The sequence below is a fragment of the Lissotriton vulgaris genome, chromosome 1_1 (assembly GCF_964263255.1).
Source record: "Lissotriton vulgaris chromosome 1_1, aLisVul1.2, whole genome shotgun sequence".
NCBI lineage: Eukaryota > Metazoa > Chordata > Amphibia > Caudata > Salamandridae > Lissotriton > Lissotriton vulgaris.
In genome coordinates, this window is record NC_141685.1 from 2101074686 (window position 1) to 2101091670 (window position 16985).

The window sequence follows — 16985 nt, forward strand, 5'->3', positions numbered from 1 at the left end:
CTGGCAAACACATTTCGGCCGTGACGACCTTTGTCAATGTCAGCGTACCTCCATTACACACGCAATATATGCATTTTCCATTACAAGTGGACGATGGACTAAACCAAATAAATATCCCTTTGGAAGAAGGAAACACTGCGGCCATCTTTACATGGTCATATTCGGGGTCCTAGCTCATTATTTATATATCTTATTGCAGTAATACCATTATATACTGACAATACATGGGAGCACTCGAAGAATACCTCGAACCACTTATTTTCTAGATCACAAGAAATTTTGTTCCATGGTCCGTATTTCATATACACTAGATGCACTTCATATATTTAGCTTGATATCAAGGCCATTTTAGGACATAAAATACTATTGAATTTAACTTACTCGTGTGTGTGCCACAGACTTTGTGGAAACAGAGTATTTGGGAGAAAAATGTAAATATATATATATATAAATATATATATATATTTATTTATTTTTTCACTGAAAAAACCATAGGTTTCAGCAGGTGATGTCATTTGAGATGTCATCAGTGATGTCATCAGTGATGTCACTGACCATGTCATGAATGATGTAATATGTGACATCATCACCAGTGGAGTGCGGGCACAAGAGTTACAGTTAGTACAACTAACTATAACAGAGGAATTTCAATGGTGTTGTATGAGTGAAATGTCCAGCTAACTATAACACCCCTGAAACCTATGTTTTTTTCTATGAATTTCTAAAGGTTTTTTAAATGATATTTCCTAACTATAACCTGCTTGAAACCTATGGTTTTTTCAGTGAATTTCAAAGGTTTTTTAAATGGCAATTCCTACTTATAATGTTAACCACTTCCCCATATTTTGAACAAGAAACCAAATCTGCAATGCTACCTAAAAAATCAGGTAGCAGTTCCACTTACCACTAACAAATTAACATCAAAAGTTAACTAATGTAAGAACGACAACTATGTACTGCGTGAATTACATCCAACTCACACCCATATTTAAAGAGCAATATGTGATAGAGGTTCTAATTATACACTTCCAACACCAAACAAAATCACAATACCCAGTGCCACCACCAAAACAACCACCCCCCCGGACCCCTACTACCTCGGAGGCAGGGTAGTAGGGGTCAGGGACAGGACAACGGACCTTTCCAAAATAATATATCCCCTCAACAGCACACTAGCTCAATGTACAGAGATGTATGTACAAGGGAAAGAACTCGAACATCAACAATAATGGGCACAATGCTAAGACTACTGGTGAAATACTATACACAATTCACTATACAAACCAAAAAGTTTTCCGTGTGTAGATATACCATTGATACTTGTAGTGTACTGAATAGTGGAGGCAACCATATTATCTCAGACACTGGGAAATATTTCGGTCATGTAGCTGTGTTCACTCCCCCCTTTGAAAGAGAAGCGGAGTGCGCTAGTCCAGCGTAAACAACGTCAACGTAATACTATAAATACTTAGGCTACTCCTTGGGCGTGGTTCACTTCTGCAAAGAGAAGAGAAAGCGCCGCACCGAAGGTCCGCACCCTGCCACGTGTCTGCCGCCATGACCACGTGCATCCTCGATACAGGCCCATTGCAAACTCAGCGCCATAGCACCGTAGACTTACGTCTGTATCGACTACTATCTTTGATCTACACTGCGGGCAGCAGGGTTTACAACTTAAATTCAACTTTGGATCTACATTTTTCATTGGGTAACTGTGCTGAGTACTACCTTCAATCTACACTGTGGTCAGTAGAATTGACAACATGATACCAGTTGCGTTCATCACTACAGAAAACATTGAATTCAGTCTCGATTTAATTAAAGCAAAGACAATTGTACTATGTCCTCACATTTTCTTAAACTTTGAACATTAGGAAATTCAGCCTTCATTTATTTAATGCAGAGACAATTGTGCGCCCACCTCCCCCCAGCACAGCGGGGGAATCAGCCCCGCAGGCAAGGGGCTAAGGCAGAGACAATTGTACTGTGTCCTCAGATTTTGTTAACTGTGACAAAAAAGCATTAAATCGATGCTTGTGTCGAGTAATGCCTTTGATCTACACACCAATTATTGTGCCCCCCCCGCCCACGCATCATCGCATGATACGTACACGCTAAGCTCCAAAGGTACTACTAAGTCAGTGCACCCAAAATCATCCCTCAAACCTACACAAAATCGCCACGTGGCCTTACTAAGCCAGAATTCACAAGACATAAAACATTACTATCCGTACGGCCTGCCCAGACCACACATCATCGCAGGCTCCACAGAATCTTGTTGTTTCAGATACCACTAACTCAGTGGAAACCAAACTAAGTATTACACCTATCAAACCCTACATAATATCCCTTTAGTATTCTTACTTCAAAAATGTAATATATCTCTTATAGATTTAGTTGAATAATAAAATGCACGCTGCATACATTTTCGATCTTCCACTTCAATCATGATTGCAGATAATGCACTCCACCCTAAGATATACACTGCAGACAGCAGGGTTTACAACTTTAATTCACCTTTTCATCTACACTATAGATAGTAGGGAATTCAACCTTGATTTATTTAATGCAGAGACAATTATACTGTTTGCATTCAGATTTTGTTAAAATAAGTGCAACAAAGCATTCTTCTATAACTGTACTGACTAGTAGCTTCAATGTACACTATGAACAGTAGAGTATAGACCTTGAATTTACCTTTTGATCTACACTACAGACAGTATTACATTGAGACTCGATTTATTTAAAGAGAAAAAAATAGTGCTGTTGTACTGCTAGTATGCGCAAGCACCTTCAATTGTTGCATCTTGTGAACTATGGTCACAAAGAATGTAGAAGATTGTGCCAAAATGTACCTCCACCATCGGCAATACCAAGTACCTCTGGAGTATCACCTTCAACATCGCCATCAAACATACATACAATTTGTGAAAGTTAGAATGCACTGAGTGAAGTGGAATCCTTTAATTTGTTATGGGGAGCAATCAGTACACCTAGTTTGCACAGCAATTGATAACCATCGATGCTAGTTCCCCCCTCAAAGTTCATATAGTCTAGTATGCAACAGCGAATGGTTTCAGTGCAGCCCGCTCAGACCACGCATCATCGCAGGGTGAGCACTCGCTAAACACCAGACATACCACTAACTTAGTACACCGTAAATAATCGCCACATGCCCTTGTTAAGGCAAAATTCAATAGTCAAAACACATTTTTACCAGTGCGGTCTGCCTGAACCACGCATCATCGCATGCTCCACACAAACCACCCCTACCTCAATGCACCACAACTCATGAACTCTTTACGATAGAATCTTCTATGTATTATTTCACATACAGCGCTCCTACCTTTGTACAGCAGAAGACATAAACCGCTTATGATTAAATATATATGTATGATATCATGATTACTATTCTACTTGTTACCAACAACGTAATAAAATGGAGTCAAGCACACGTGCCCGTACCCACTTCAACTATCTATCTGTGTCTGTGTATTTATTATGTTTGTAAAATGCTGCTCCTGCACCCTACACATTATATTGTCCTATAAATAGCGTATACAACCATCGTATATAGCGCAAAATCAACTCAAAACTGTATCAGCAATTTTCATGACCCCGGTATTCACAGTACATTTTCAGGCACACGTACATTACGTCATTACTCTACAATAACAGGATGTGGACGCAACTCTAAGCCGCGAACACTGATTTCCAGCACCAAGTTCTACAGTGTACCTGAATAACCACACACGTATATATATTACCTGCTCTTCACATGCCAAAAATTGCAACTTAAACCTTTCACAGGCCTGTAACTACAGCTACAACACTCCACTGAATGGACAACAAACATTCATAATCCCAGAACTGAGTCATGTCCTCCATCTTTTATGTATGATTTAGTTACAATATAGATACACTGTACCTTCCATGTTGGTCAAGTTGTGGAACTTTATAAATTTACTGACACATTTGCTTTAAAGACCCGGGTCAGCACTACAAAACGGACAGCCGAATCACTTGATTTTTCATATAGCTCACGACTGAATCATGCACATAGCTCCGGAATCATGGTTCAGGGCCTTGCGCAGCACTGGCATACGTCAGGCCAGCCCACTCCACTTACGCTACCAGGAAAAAACAAAAACAAAACATTGCCCAGATTTCCACTGTAGTGATTTCTTAGTTCCAGGTCTAGTTGCCAGAACGGCACACACACACTCCTGCATGGCTGGTATACACCCACACCACACCCATCCAGCACATGCGTCACTACACACGTGTCCGTACCAATAAAAAAGACAAGGCGCACGTGCTCTACACCATTTTAGAGTTGCTCCCATCCCCGCTGAGATGGCTCGTCCTAGTGGTTCGGACACCTCATGTAGGCCCGAACCACTAAGTACAAGGGCTCACCACTACGTGCATGGCCTCTTTGGTTACTGAGTTAGTGGTACCGCAAGGACTGAGCGGGTGAGGAACCTGCGATGATGATGGGAGCACAAGTATGTTGTTAGCCATACCGATATCAAGACTCAGCAACATATGTCAGATTTCTTGGTGGCAGAGCAGGACTGCATGATGTAGAAGGTGTCATGTCCATGAAAAGGTGAGCAATGAGGCGTGGATGCGCATCGGAGGGAGTCGATGAGATGCAGCAGACTGGATACAAAAAACCGATGCAGCGATTTAGGCATACGCAGTCCTATATACCGTATCTTATTGCATTTATACTTCTTTTTTTCCAATAGCAGGAACATTTTTATAATCGGTCAAACGTCCGGAATATAAACTGTACAAATATTTGTTTTTCAAATGTGGGAGGGAAGGTGTGTGAAAGGGTGATCTTATTGTACTCCACATTAAGATTGTAACAAATACCAATCATAACATCTTTCTTTTACTATCTTTTAGATGTAGAGCTTCAGGGTGCATTATGTCCCGGCACGTGGTGGAAAACACACCAGTGATAGAAAGGTGAGCTGCGAATATTCTTTTCAGTCACTCTATCACTTCCTCTCTCCTTTGATAAAGGAATGACGCACAATGTTAACTTCATTTTTATTATCTTACAGGTTGTGTTTCATAAATTGGCGTCACCCCCCCAAAAACAACTACAAAGCTCTATGTTCGTGGATTCTGCGATGATGCGTGGCCATCGTAACAACGTCTGAGAAGGCTACTGCGACACGTGGTGCACCCTCTTCGAATCACGCCAATGGCACAAGGTGAGCAAATAAGCTTGTTTCCAAAACAACGACAAGTCATCTGGGAAAGGAGAGAGTGTGTAGTGTGCAGCAGCTTTACTGAGTAGAAATACACAATTATCTCCGAAAAGTGAGGATAGGTTAAAACAGTCTGAGGGGCAGATCTACAAGCCCCTTGCGCCACTTTTGTGTCACTTTTAACATGGGAAAAGTGGCTCAAGGAGCTTCTAAATCTGCCTCTGACTTCCCAAGAAAAACACTCCCCTCCAGACTCTGCGACTCAATGGGGTGCAATAGTCTAGGTATGCAATATTGAGAACTCACCGCTATGCAGTAGGGGTGCATGGGATATACTACTTTAGAAGAAAAACAGCGCAAAGACACCTCCTAACAGTGGAAGTTGATGAAATACATTATCCTGAGTGTACAAATAAATAAAGCAAAATATACGTGTGCAGTTATATGTACTATGCTATTACTAACTCTATGCACTATCTTTCAGATCACTAAACTGGAGAGTGCACTTTCAACCAGCACATGCTTGGCCACACAACGGAGGCAAAAGGTGAGCTACGAGTATTTTCTCCAGTATTAACTGCTCCATCTTTAACTTTCTCTCTCTCACAGTTTTAATGTTGTTTTTTCTCTCTTTCTTTCTCTCTCACTCTCGCTCATATCATTTCTCTTTCTCTTTTAAATTTATGGACGCTGCTGTCCACTATGCTGTATACAACCAAAGCTGAGTTCAAGTTGTGAACTCTGTTGGTCACAGTGTTTACATAAGGTAAGCAGAGCAGCCTAGATATACAATGCCTCTGAGTAAATGCATTAGAAATAAAAGAGCTTATTTACAAGCCCCTAGCACCACTTTTGCGTCACTTTTAACATGGGAAAAGTAACTCAAAAGTGACGCAAGGGGCTAGTAAATAAGCCCCAAAAAATATTGTCCTGCATAATGACTTGATCTCTCACCTAATTCTGTCTCATCTCTGAATCATTTTAAAGACCTGTTGGTCCATACTGTAAATCTGACGAAGTAGGCACTTTCGTACAGACACCTCTTGAATTCAGGCCTATAAGAGAGGTGGAATGTATCAGGCACACTGCAGACGTGCAAATAACCAAATATTGCCAAGTGTTACCTTAACTTGTAATCTTTGAACTCATTTAGTCACATCGATCTAATTTTGAATACTTATTTTCATTTTTGTTTTGCAGATTACCTACCCTACTTCTATTGGAGTCCATATCACATTTTGTTTAATTGTTTTTTTAAAGTTATGTTTCTAGTTATTTATTACATTGTTATCTTTAAGTAACGTTTCCAGTTATTTATTGTTGTTTTAATAAAAGCTAATTAAAAAAAGTATAAACGTCTTCTTTTTCTAACATTTCACTATTAGTTAGTGTGGTAATAATGCAGTTAGAAAACATTTAAAAATAGAAATAATATTCATAACTTGAAGTATAATACTGAGGCTAACTCTTTACTAGCTCTTTACCAGAGTCTATAGCTACGACTAACGGTTCCTATGGAGAACATTTAAAACTCCAACACAGCAACTGTTTTGATTAGCAACTTTGTGTCGTGAACTTCTAACCTCTGTGCTTCATTAAGTGTTCCATGAACTGTTACTATGGTAACAGGCAGTAAGCTGTTTAGGTTTAGGGCTGAAAGATACTGGCTGTACAGAAACCGTTATATTTACCCAGGATCCTCTACATGACAGAAAGGAAAGCAAAGCAAAACAGAACACTGTGAACCAGATTTACAACCCCCTTGCACCACTTTCGCGTCCAAGACCCCCCCTGCAAAATTAGAAGTGTGGGGGTCTTACCGACCCCCCTCAAGCCCCGGGAACCACCACCCCCGGGGATTTGTGTATTGTGGGAGGCAGACTGCGTGGCCCTCTGCCTGCAGCCCTGGGGAATGCCTACCGCCGGGACACTGCTGTTTGCTATGAGAGGGTGGGAGTCTCACGGCTCCCGCCCTCACATAGCAAACTTGCTTTGGATTTTGAAAGACAGAGCAGTGAAATCTGTGGCATGAGAAGGAGGAACGAGGCTGTCTTAAATAGATTCTGCACTAAAATTGGTGTTATATTTATTGAAGTTGAGAGTTGAAAGATAGGCACACTGCTGAACACCAAATATGCTACTACTTGACATCTAAGAGAAATGCTAAGAGATGGTTTCTCTTATTATTCTGTTTGCTTATCTGGCATTCACTAGCATAGGAGCTGTACTGAAGCCGCTTAAGGTAACATACTTGACATAACAGCTGAGTCTCAGTCCTTGGAGGTGTAAAATGTATGATTTAAAATAAGATCTCCTCATACCGTAATGTACGTTCCTTGCTCATCATCATAAGAGCTGCTGTTTTCTGTATCAGGGACACCATCAATTTTTCTGGCATTCAGCCCAAGAAACCATATTTCTGAATAGCCCAAAATCTCGCTTTGTTCATATGCTGTTAGGTGGTTTTTGAAATGCTTCAAGGCATCTAAATACAAAGAAAAAAACATGCAGAAACCATTCAGTATAAAATGTCTTGGCAAAACAATTCAGGGAATACTTTCACAAAATACACCTGGTGCGTCAATCTAGCCACACCTTTCTCCCAAAGAGTATCTACTCAAGAGCTACATAAAGCATTGTAGAATTCTGAAGTTATAGATCCAAACAACTGAGCATGTGTATTAAAGAAGCATGTTTCTGATTTGTAAATGATTTGCCTGGCTTATGAGAGTCTGAAAACTACCATAAGCCAGAAAGGTAGGCTTAATTTATGAAGGCTTCACACTGGTGTAATGTAGTCATATTCTAGGAGGATCCTTTCCGACCTGTTCACCTCACAGCACCGCGCGGAGATACACCTTCGGGTGTGATGCCGGCGAGTAACAAGCCTATAAATAAATAAATAAATAAATAAGATAACCAGACCTAATTTACCAGACCTTTGATTCTTGGACAGTAGTATGAAAGGAAAACACTTTAGTTAATCCCAAAAGATTAGTTAAATTAACGTAAGTGTCTTCACCATTAAATTTTAGAATAGCTTTCATTGTAAAAGGCAAGGTGTGCATTGAATAGTATCACTCTGGGAAACACATGTTTCTATGCCATTATTCAGATAGGTATTTCCTGCCCTCACTTTAAAAGGCAAAGAAAAAACATTAATAGGGATATATGCAGTAATCAGAGACTACATACCCACCAAGAGGTTCTGGCATTATTTATAATAAAAACGATTAATGGGTGTGTCCTCTGATACGTCTTGAAAATATGAGGAAAATGTACTACAATTAGGGCCAGATGTATGGAACCATTTTGCGTTTGCAAACGGTGTTAATCACAAAAATTGGCTATTTGCGAATGCAAAAAGACCTTTCGCAATGTATGAAAGTGTTCATATTTGCAAAATTGGTAATTGCAAAACTCCGAATCTCAAATTGTGAATTCGCAAATTGTTATTCACAGACCATGTATGAACCATTCGCAAATTGCAAATGTTCCAAAATTCACAATTTTGCTTGCACAAATTACCACCTATTCCAATCAGGTGGTAACCTGGTGAAAACTATTTTAAAAGGCCCAGAGGGACTCAGAATATTTCACAATGGCAGCACTGTATGTCATAGCGAGCAGGATGAGGATTGCTGCAGCAGCACAGAGAAGGAGGGGGAGACAAGAACGCATTTTTAGAGTGCTCCTACGCAACTTAGATTTCTACCAGATAGCCCAATTCCCCCAAGTAATTGGGTGCATTGATGGTACACATGTAGCCATTTGTCATCCCTCAGTTAAGGAGTACGTGTTTAGAAACAGTAAATCCTTTCATACAATGAACATCTAGGTCATGTGTAATACCTTGCACATAATAACTGACATAGTGGCAATATTCCCTGGCAGTACGCACATTTCTTTCATATTCAGACACAGTGGTATAAAACACATGTACCTGCTAGGTAAAAGCATGAAACACAGTCTGGTAGACTCTATGGATATGCTGAAACAGTACATTGAGTCATCTGTTGCCTATTACCCTGTAGGTGACAGTGCATTTGTTGTGCGGTCCTTTATACTCACCCTATACTTCAATCTGTCAACTCAAAGTGAGAGGAAAAACAATGCGGCACATAAGTCTACATGCAATGTGATAGAGAGGACCTTCGGCCTACGGAAAAGTAGGTTGCGCTGCCTACACAAAAGTGGAGGTGCACTGCAGTAAAGGCCAGAAATATGCTGTAAAATTGTGGCCACTTGTGCCATGTTGTCAAACCTTGTAAAAACCAAAGACATACCCTTGGACCTGAAAAATTCTGAGTCTGAGGAGAAGGATAAAGCACATCAACCTCACTGACCAGCAAACTTTTCAAGGAAAGCAGATGGCCGACAGAGACTTGGTGAAATCACACATACCTTTTTTTAAGTGAGTAATGATGAGACAATGCACTACATAAGTTCAACTGTTATGTGTTTTATTCATCCCTGAATCCAGGTTGTGTTCATTCACACCATCAAATTAAAGGATAATATTAGAGAAAGTAATGATGCAACAAGTGCAACATTTACACAGTTCATGATTGCCTGCCAAGAAAATAGAATGCTACAGGTTACGTCACCCAATTGCTTGTCAAGACTCAAAATCATTCTTTTTCCTGCAGCCACGCACTCCTCTGCCTGATCTGTGTGCTCTTTTCACTCCCTGGATGAGGCCTCTGATGCAGCGGCATGTCTGGAACTGCACCTTCTACATTCAGTAACTGGTGATGTAATACTGCTTAGGCTTAATGCCTCCTCACTATCCCCCAACCAGTAAATTGCTACCACCAAAAGTAGCAGTTTTTAACTGTTCGACAGCATTTGTAACCTGAATGAGACCCCTGCCACATCACTGCTACAATGTGCCATTTTCACCTGCATGGTCACTGCTCATCGAGACAGGAGTGCTGTAGTCTCTATTCATTCATCTCTTGACTATTCCTGAATCTCAAGTGGGTCAGTGGATGGACTTCCTTCTGGCTCTTGCACTGGGGTATCTGTGACATTAAACAACTCTTCTTTCGTGTAAATATTTGAGTACTACTACGCCACATTTCAAACTGTGTTGGGCATGGTTTTTGGTATTAAAGTATGTTTAGTATCTCCCAGGGTGTGTTGTCACTTGCTTGGATTACTTAAATACGCTAATGCTGCTTGGTTGTACCTCCTTGCCTTCCCTCTTGTGTCTACTGACTACTGCTACTATTATAATGCATTGCTGTGTGTTGCAATAATATGTGGACTGGAGTGGTATTAACAGCTTTCTGCCTGCTCTCCCAAATTGGGTAATCTGTTAAACATAACATGCTTATGTACTTTCAAGTTAATCTTACCTTGGGAGATACTGGGTCCCACAGAGGTTTCTATCTCTGCAAGTTCAATGACAGCTTCAGGCTGAAGAGTAGACACAATCATGTCCCCAAGGGTGTGGAACTAACTTAAGTTGGTGGGCCTCCTTCTGTCTTCTTTACCTTTGCAAGCCTTGCAGCCACCCTTTCCTTTGCCCTGTTGCAAATATCATACCGGCACTTGTGAAGACCCTCCTTTGAGAGATGTGTGGCCCCCACTGCATGGATTTTTCTTTGTATGTCCAGCCATATTTTCCTCTTTTCACACTCAGGAACATGGAGTGGTTTCTTCCCAAACACTTCCTCAGTGAGTACTTCTAACTCCTTCTCACTGGATTTTCTTTTTTTTGTGCATTGCTGGCCCCTTCCCTCTGTCTTCAGCTGCCAGGGTTGTTGTATTCCACTGGCTCAGCTCTCCAAACAGGCGCCCTGGTGCTGTGCTCCTGCAGTCTGACGTCTCCTCTCATTCAGAACACAGGTGTGTGAGCATGGGAAAACTCACTTCCTGGTTGTGACGTCATCATGCTGCATCGAAATAGTAGATTCACAATTTTGAGATTACTTAAGATGTGAAATCGCTATTTGGTAATCGGGAGTTGGGAATCCATATTTGCGAATGCAAAATTTTACCAATTCAGTATTTGTTAGCAAAGGTTTTAATACATTGTATTTTGCGATTCTCAAATAGCGATTCAGTAAAAATCGATATTTGGGATTCGCAAAATGCTTTCTTTATACATCTTATGATGGCAGCTTGGCAAACATTTAGAATTATCAACACTTCTCAAAGCCACTGAAAGGCAGTACTTACATCAATTCTGAAAGATCAGACCATCGGGCTCTCTTCCATCCTGTATGCAAGGCTTTTGCTACAGATATATTAGTGCACAAATAATATTTAGTAAAGTACCTTAAATAGCACTTACATGTTTGTGTCCCAAAAAGCTATGTTAAAACAGCATAAGTACTATAACTGCTACATGTTTAAGAGAAGAATGTTATTTCTTAATTCAATAAACAGTTTTAATACACACTAATCATGTTACCCTCTGGCTACAAAAGACGTTGTCCGACCCTGAGATCCACTGTTATTTTTGTAAGATTACACACAGGTCGTCTGCGTACTCTCGCCAGTAAAATATCACATTCATTTTTTTTCTTGGTTCCATGGCAGTGGTGTTGTTTGAGGGAGGGGGATTAGTTAGACATGTGATCTTAAAGGGGACAAGAATGAGTAAGATGATCTGCATGCCATTTTTCCTTTGGGTCGCTTGATGGGTCTCACAATTGTGAAGTGAATGTAAGAGTAAGGGGAGGGGTAAAAAAACTGCATTATTAATTGGACCTTTCCAGGAATAGGGTAGTTTTGCATTTTTTCCACAATCCTAGGGTATTTGTTTAGAATATAAGTGGGTGTGATTCATGTGTTATGAGTAAGTGTCTTCAATCTTACAAATAAGCAGAGAATAAAGACAGAAAATGTTCATGATAGGTGGTGCATGATATAGTTTCCTTATGTTAGAGCTTAGCTTTGCCGTATTGTTCTGTATTTGATTACCTATATTTTTGAGAGACCTAGTGTTGCAGTACCTCTGATGTAGCAGAATCAGGACCCTGGACCCTGACATAGATCAATATGGTGGTTCGACCATCAGCAGAAAGTGAACTTTCTTGGGAAGGTTTACCTTTTTAGCAATTCATTAACTTGCTGGCAAGAATGCTTGTAGTTGAAAGGATAAACTGGTTTTACATTATAGGCTGTTCCTAGGCAATGGGAAAACCTGGATGGCAATAAAGCAAGAAAACCTGACTTTTGTAGCCATTTAAGCAAATCTCCTATAAAAAATATAAATTTTCCAAGAAATATATTTCACAATTGAAGTTCAGTCTCATTCTTGGAGACACTGAGCTAAAATTTGTGTTGCTCTATGTCCTGGGCCAACAGATGGATGCACACATTAACTACCAGGGGTAGAATAAGGATTATGGAAGTACACTATAAGTTATTATCCTAATGCTGGACTTCAGTTTAATGACAAGATATTGTGGAAACCAATATGGATTCACTACAATATTGTCAAAATAATATAAATTACAAAAATATTGCCACCCTATACATAACCAAAAAACACAACCAGAAAACACAAATACAGATGACATAAATATTGCCTTAAAAAATATGTTAAGTTTAACACTATTGAACATACAAATATTGATCTGAAGATATTGTCTACTATTTAAATACATAAACAATATACAAAATATCAAAAGACAAAATATCAACAACAATCATATTGGTAAAAATAAGAAGTAAACACTAAAATTAAGAATACATTAAAACAAGAAACATAAAATTGTTAAAATGTATAACCATATCTATTCACAATATATGTATTGTTAACAATAAAGGTGCTTTAAGAAAACAAACATTACTACAAGAAAATAAATACAACATAAATAAAAAATAAATAAAAATAAATGTTACATTTAAAATGTTATTACTAATACAACAATACAACAAATGCACATAATAAAAATTAAATCAGCAACACCAATTATTGTCCACCAAAAAGATAATAACTGAAAAACTGCGCAATAAATCCATAACTAACCATTGCAAACAAAATCATAATTAGGTCAACACTTTAAAAAGACCACAAAACTCAATATTTTCACATTAAAAACTTAACAACTGCAAAGAAATGACACTCTGGTGGACTGCATGAAGAAAAGCCAGAGGGAAGAATTCATTAAAATAACAAGGCACCTTCCAAAATAGGTTTAAAAATTAAATGAACTGCAATGCAACCGGAAATAATTTTAAAACACCAATACATAAATTACTAAACTCTCTCTTTTATTATATATATATATTAACCAATAGTTACTAAAGAAGCACTGCAGCAAAAACAAAGCACTGCACATCAAAAGATACAAATCCACACTTGTAAACCTAGACAAAGGTCCTTTTAAATTGTATTCGTAATGTTTAGTTTGATTTATAGTAGATTTTATTTGCTACTTATTGTACAGTTTGGAATTTGTTTTCAGTTATATTTTTGGTGGCCACTAATTGTCGCTTCTGATTTAATTTTACATAGGTGGATTTGTTGGATTGTTGCATTATTAATACATTTTAAATGTAAAATTTGTTTTATTATATTTTCAAAGTAGGTAAAATAAAACCGTTACTAAAATAAAACAACCCCCATGCGTTAACCTTAAAACTAAAACCCCATCAACCCCCATAACTAACCAAACCTGTATTTTTAAAATGTAACTAAAGAAACATTTTCTCACCAACAGAAAATGAAAGCCCATGTGACCCAAATCTTGATGACATCCAAAAGAAATGGAAGAAAATCAAGTGCAACTTAAAGCAACAGTACATGTGTGAGTATAAAATATAGAACGTTAAAGCATGTTTAAATGTTATGAGCGAACAAAATAAACATTTTTAAAGGCAAACAATAGGTTTTGCACAAAGGATACACATGAAGCCAGAAAGGCACAAGCACTGAGAACTTGAATTAAAAATGTACTCAGTATTATGCAAATACTTCTCTTAGGAAGGGCAGGGCAACAACAAACAACAATACTATAATTAACATCAAAGAATACCACCACCCCTCAAATGTAACAGAGGTAGATTTAAGGCACGTACGTCAAGATTTAAAAAGCAAACACTAGTTCCCAAGAACCCACTCTTTAAAAGACATATTCCCTAAGTACCTGATCACACTACAGGTCAGCTTGCAGTACTTCCTACTTTAAAATGACATTTCATAGTCTAAATAGCAATGAGTCAAATCCGCTGCATCTTGATGATATGAAGATGTACAGATTCCAGAACATCTAACCACTACAAATAAGGAAGAACAGTTCCTGATATACAACAACCACAATAACAACAGAAAAATAATCGCATTTGTGCAACTCAAAATTACATCCTAAGACAATGTCAAAGTAAAACGTGGACATAACATTGAAAATGTGCCCCCACCAATCATGGTGACTATCATAGAACTAACATACCCCTCATTTATGCACTGCGCTCTAAAAAGAGCAATTTGCAAATAATTTTTGAACCACATCAAAGTAAAACCTAACAACTACTCTCCACACAAAATTATAATAGTCTTTGAACAGGCAAAGATACAACAATACATAAACTATTCCTACACACAGCGATACAATGCTGTCATTACCACTTCAACCAAAATATTGGGAAACATCTGCAAAAATCTGCACAAAGTCTAGAATATGTGCAAAACAGCCATGTTGCTTTTGAAATTAAGAAGTTATTAGTTATGGCACATTTACCAGTAACAGACATAGCAAACCACTAGAACATGCTAACAGCATCTCCATTTCACCAAAGTATTACGAGTTTGGCGGTCAGACTGCCATAGGATCGTTACGGCGGACTGAGGCCCACAATATGCTGGTGGTGCTGCTGCACCACTCCCAAGCATATTATGAGTTTCTTCAGTGTTACAGTTTGTGATGAACCAGCTATGGAAACTGTGGAAGTGAGGAAACGAATGGGACCCTACAGGGTCTCCTGTTGCCTCAGGGCTAGGTAATGCATGCATGGGAGCACACGTTGTGCGCCCCGGGAGGCATGCTCCTGAGTTCCTGCACGGCATGGACTTAACAGTCCATGAGGAAAGTGATTTGGCGCTTCTATTGTGGTACATTTCTAAGGCTTGGATATGAGCCGTTGAAAGGCAACACCGCGGGACCGCCAAAGCACTGTCCACCAGATCACAAATGAACTAGTAATCTGGAGGGAGGTGTGAGGCTGAGTTTGTCAGGGTGGCAGGGGGGCTCTGGCTTGGCAGCCCGCAGCCACTCCACCAAACTTGTAATCAGGCCCTAAGTACACTAATGGACTACTTAAAAGATACTTGGGTTGACAAACCGCATTGATCTGGTCATAGACACAACCCCTTATTCCAAATATGATGGTGGAACATCTACATTGGCACCATTGCTCAAAAACCAACAATGCAGAGGAAAGATGGCACAACAACTCCCAAAACACACTAGGAAGAACCCAACCAACATTCTACAAACTTATAGAAACCCTTTAAAAATTAAACTAAAAATAGAACACGGTAAACCAAATAAAACCTAAAATAACTAAATAAACCAGGGAAATGTACGAAATGCTAAGATCCAAAGTCAGACATTTTCTAAATAGTAAAGGTATAGACTACCTACAAATAATGTCTAAATCACTAATATAAACCACATACCTACTATATACTCACAACTAAAATAGAACAAAAACTAACATTATTATAAAAAGTTTCAATAAATATTAGAATGCCTTTTGTAAATTAGATTACATCAAAAATATAACAATAAAGTACAAAATAAGGCTAATAAATACAATTAATTAATTTTTATATTTAATTGAAAGTATTCATGTGGAAATAAAAAAGATACAATATAAAACAATTAAATCACACACATCCAAAAGAGAACATTTTATTTTTAGCAATTACAAAATACATAGAGGTATTACAATATATTACTTCCCACCAAAAAACAAACAGTAACATTGTATACAGTTACATAGTCGAAGTTCTTGATCCACCTCCACCTTTCCAAAAATACACTCTACAAAAAAGTAAAAAATAAAACTGAGAAACCCTCCCAAAAAATGTAAAAAATAAACTTCTAAATTAAACGCACCAAAGTAATCCACAGTCATTGGAAACCATAAAACTAAACTAAATAAAAAAAATAATATTGGTTTAAATTAAACATAATTAATTTTGTTTAAAGTAGCTGCAAACATTGCACTCCAAATTCCAGACTTGTAAAAAAAAAATCTACCCATCATCACAATATATATTTGGAAAAGAGCTGGGGCCCCTGTATGCAGGGTAATAATGCCCTGACAGGGAAAATACAAATGTGAAAAAGAAAACCTGGGCAAGGTTGATTACATTAGTTACGGGCAACACAATTTTAATGCGACTAAATCATTGACTTTCACTCTTCACAAATTATATTAAACAATAGATCTTCATTTAATAAAGAAACATGTAAAAGGTCCTCTTTTGATATCTGGCCGCTACCGCCGACATCCAAGCCTCCTCGCCCAGAAACATTAGGAGCGGAAATGAGACGATATAAAACTGCACCTCTTAATGCAAAGCTCGCCATTATGAAGGGACACGATTGAAACATGACCTGTAAGGACCATCTTGAACATGGTAGAATCAAGAGAGGACAGCCTTTGACAACGTAGCACTGTGCCATTATCGCCATTATCCCAGGACGCTAAACACATTTCTGTTTTAACAAGACGAATATAAACTTCTCTAATGACAAGGGGGAAATCTGCAAAACATGTGCAAAGCTAAAA

At 38.6% G+C, this 16985-nt stretch overlaps 1 protein-coding gene across 1 annotated transcript in view; it reads right to left on the reverse strand.

The window, feature by feature from the left end:
• DYRK4 (dual specificity tyrosine phosphorylation regulated kinase 4) overlaps positions 1–16985 on the reverse strand; it is a 798647-nt gene that overhangs the window by 593393 nt on the left and 188269 nt on the right. Inside the window, exon 4 of the mRNA XM_086939068.1 lies at positions 7550–7713. Within this exon, the coding sequence (XP_086795194.1) occupies positions 7550–7713 (164 nt within the window). The remainder of the gene's footprint in view (positions 1–7549; positions 7714–16985) is intronic.